The following is a 4,091-nucleotide window of genomic DNA, read 5'->3' as shown; positions in this document are numbered from 1 at the left end:
AAAACAGCAATCAACCAAAACATAAGCGTCCATAGAGTTGTTTCTTGAAATCATACCAGCAAGGTTTTTGCTCACACAATTGGTGGTTGCTGGCATTAACATCTCTATTACATATACCAAAACTATTACTCCTTGAGGTTACACGGGTTCGGTACAAAAAACAATTCTCTCAGCACCTCCTTACAATACCCGTCCACAAAAAACTTCCATTACATAACAATCAATCTCCAATCATATCGGAGCAGTGCAATTAGTCCGGTTGTGTCCTTCTACCCTGCACCTCCCGCATTTATTAGGCACAGTCTTCTTCTTAGCACCCTGCATCAAAAAAAAAAAACCAATAAGCACACAGATGGATAGTCACAATTAATAAATAATCCCACACCAATTTCAAAAACATTATCTACCGGCATCTCCCCTGTCGAGGGGAATCGTTTGGTCCTACGCCTTCATGGTGGCCTCTTAGTCAATGGTGGCATCAACGTTGCATCCCTGACATTGTCTGGAATATATTCATCCCTAGGGTCGCCAATTGGGCTAATAATACCTGCATAGGTTTCCCTCCACGCCACCGTCTTGTACCAATGTCCTACCATAGTCTCATATGCGAGCCATATGTTGTCGGCTGCAATCATGGCATGCCCACATGGTATCTTCATGTTGTCAAAGTACTTGCAAGTACACTTCTTCTGCTCCAACTGAACACTCTCAGAACCACCAAACTTCCCAACAACTTGGCAGCTCCAGCTAGAAATAGAGTTAACCTTGCTGCCCCTAAACATCGCCATGGTCTTCGTCATCACTTTATCGACTTCTATTGTCATCAAACCCCGGTGCTTATTGGCCTTCTTACGTCTTGCACTGAACCACCTTGTCATCATCCCTTGTATGAACATCACCAACTCAATTATTGGGGACGACCTACCCTCTACCAATGCGTTGTTAAGCTGTTCAACTATGTTACTAGTCATTATATTATACCTCTGCCCCCCAAAGTACGTTTTAGACCAACGTGCAGACCCTATCTTCCCCAAATAGACCCCACATTCGTTGTTTGACGCCCTGATCTTGTCACAGAAGTTTTTGTAATCTCTCATCCTATGCGCAGTCACAGCCGCAGTCACCAACCTCGCTAACCCCTTGCTAGAAAACCTAGCATTCACGTTCCTGGCCAAATGGACGATACAAAACCCATGATGGGCTTGTGGATACACACAACTGACCGCATTGGCAATCAAAGTGGCCATGTCTGATATTATAGCAAGGTTACTCGAATCCGCCAATAGCCTCTCAACCTTCTGCAGAAACCACGTCCAAGCCTCAGTATCCTCACTGTCTACTATTGCAAATGCCATAGGAAACACTTGGAAATTGCCATCTTGTCCGCTTGCTGTAAGCAACACTCCCTTGTACTTCCCACTTAGATGTGTGCCGTCTACAACCAACACATGCCTCAGCTTGTGGAACCCCTTAATAGATGCCCCAAACGCCAAAAACATGTAAAGGAACCGCTCCACACCTTCGTCGTCCACCTCTGTCTCAATATCAGCTATCGTCCCGGGATTAGCAAGTTTCAGCATATAAAGATACTCAGCCAGCTTCATATACGAGTCGTCATCTGGTCCCCTCAACTCAAACATTGCTTTCTCTTTGGCTCTGTAACACTTCATGTAAGATACCGACAGCCTAAGATCCTCCATCAAGAGCCTTTGTATTTCAACCACCTTTGGGCCTTTTGAAGGATCTTTAAATTTCGCCTTGTACACTGCTGCGATAACCCTAGCAGTTCCCCTACTGCCATACCCATTCCTACTCTCGATTGGACAAGAATGATCCAGCTGAGCTTTCCTAATTTCATAGTAACCACAACCCCGTATCTCATGAGCTGTGACTCTCCAGTCACAACGATCATCGGGACACTCGCACACAAACGAGTCAACCTTTGTCCTCGTCTGTTTGAACTGAAACTGCCCTTTAATAGCGTAAATGGCCAAAGCAATCTGACAATCGACTTTACTACCATACACCTTCCCAACATGAACAACACCACTAGCCTCTTCGACATCTAACCATGGGATTTCGGCGGCTTCGTACACCGTGTCATCATACAAAGGCGGAATGTCAAACTCTTCGTCATCGACATCTTCCAGCTTCCTGTTACTCTACTCTTGACCACCCGGCTCCTGACCACGAGTGTTCCGTCCACCTAAACTCGTTCTACCCATCCAAGCGAAGTCATCCACATGGATCTCACCCTTCAAACATCTACCACCGCCGCTGCTTTCCCCGACAGGCTCACTTCTGCTACCCTCCGACAACTTCGCAACCCCATTGGCCTCTTTGTCGTTAAACACAACTTCAACAGCGTTGCGGCCTCCCAAATCACCATCAATTAGTGGCTCCAAAAACTCAACGTCATAACCTCTAGGCCTAACATCCCTTTCATCAATCTCTTCTGGCCCACTGTAGTCACTGTCAATACCGTCACTCCAGCCACTACAATCACCTCCACCAGTGGGGTTACTTTCTGACATCAACCTCTCTTCTAATTTCTCAACCTCCTCAATAAGCTGAAAATCATCAAGGTTAATGAAGTTGGTTTTCGAACCAACGCCATACCCAAAAATGTCGAAGGTTGCGAACAGATTCAAACTCCCGGTGACTTTCATGTGGGAAAAGAAATACCTAAGCGCACCATCGCTTGTCAGCAGGACGGGGGGGGGGGGTTTAATTCCGGTTGCAAGTTCCTTGCTGTCCGGCGGCCAATAGCTAAGCACTATATTGAAAGAAGTTTCCGACTTCTTGAACTCAGCAAACACCCGAATCTCGAACTCCTTTATGGTCAGCGCTTCATGGACAACAGGTATCATCCTCGCCATATTTGTCTTATCCACAACAAACTCCCATTTCCCGTCAGACCCACAAAGCCATGCTCCACACATCACCATACACATCTCGTCAATCTGCATCAACAACGTACATCGTTTACTGCGAGCGTAAATGGCCAAAGCAATCTGACAATCGACTTTACTACCATACACTCCCAACATGAACAACACCATCAGCCTCATCGACCTCTAACCCTGGGATTTCGGAGGCTTCGTACACCATGTCATCATACAAAGGCGGAATGTCAAACTCTTCGTCATCGACATCTTCCAGCTTCCTGTTACTCTACTCTTGACCACCCGGCTCCTGACCACGAGTGTTCCGTCCACCTAAACTCGTTCTACCCATCCAAGCGAAGTCATCCACATGGATCTCACCCTTCAAACATCTACCACCGCCGCTGCTTTCCCCGACAGGCTCACTTCTGCTACCCTCCGACAACTTCGCAACCCCATTGGCCTCTTTGTCGTTAAACACAACTTCAACAGCGTTGCGGCCTCCCAAATCACCATCAATTAGTGGCTCCAAAAACTCAACGTCATAACCTCTAGGCCTAACATCCCTTTCATCAATCTCTTCTGGCCCACTGTAGTCACTGTCAATACCGTCACTCCAGCCACTACAATCACCTCCACCAGTGGGGTTACTTTCTGACATCAACCTCTCTTCTAATTTCTCAACCTCCTCAATAAGCTGAAAATCATCAAGGTTAATGAAGTTGGTTTTCGAACCAACGCTGGAGAGGTCGACATCCTTTCTTTTACTACCACTCTCGCGCTGCTTCGTACTGCATCTCGGTGTTTCAAAGCCATCCAAGTCAGCAGCAGCCGTAGCATACCCCAAACTGTCGAAAGTTGCGAACAGATTCAAAGTCCCGGTGACTTTCATGTGGGAAAAGAAATACCTAAGCGCACCATCGCTTGTCAGCAAGACGGGGGGTGTTTTAATTCCTGTCACAAGGTCCTTGCTGTCTGGTGGCCAGTAGCTAAGCGCTACATTGAAAGAAGTTTCCGACTTCTTGAACTCAGCAAACACCCGACTCTCGATCTCCTTTATGGTCAGCGCTTCATGGACAGGTATCATCCTCGCCATATTTGTCTTGTCCACAACAAACTCCCATTTCCCGTCAGACCCACAAAGCCATGCTCCACACATCACCATACACATCTCGTCCATCTGCATTAACAACGTACATCGTTTAC

At 46.8% G+C, this 4,091-nt stretch overlaps 1 protein-coding gene across 1 annotated transcript; it reads right to left on the bottom strand.

The window, feature by feature from the left end:
• Nucleotides 1–449: 449 nt before the first annotated feature.
• On the bottom strand, nt 450–3,071 carry LOC106314819. Its single transcript, XM_013752637.1, has 2 exons — nt 2,177–3,071; nt 450–2,128 (listed from the first exon to the last, which is right to left on the bottom strand). The coding sequence occupies exons 1-2, from the start codon at nt 3,069–3,071 to the stop codon at nt 450–452; spliced, it is 2,574 nt and encodes an 857-aa protein (XP_013608091.1).
• Nucleotides 3,072–4,091: the final 1,020 nt, after the last annotated feature.

The sequence above is a fragment of the Brassica oleracea genome, chromosome C9 (assembly GCF_000695525.1).
Source record: "Brassica oleracea var. oleracea cultivar TO1000 chromosome C9, BOL, whole genome shotgun sequence".
Classification (NCBI taxonomy): Eukaryota; Viridiplantae; Streptophyta; class Magnoliopsida; order Brassicales; family Brassicaceae; genus Brassica; species Brassica oleracea.
Note: the sequence above shows the minus strand (reverse complement) of the source record. Positions and strands in the feature narration are given on the sequence as shown.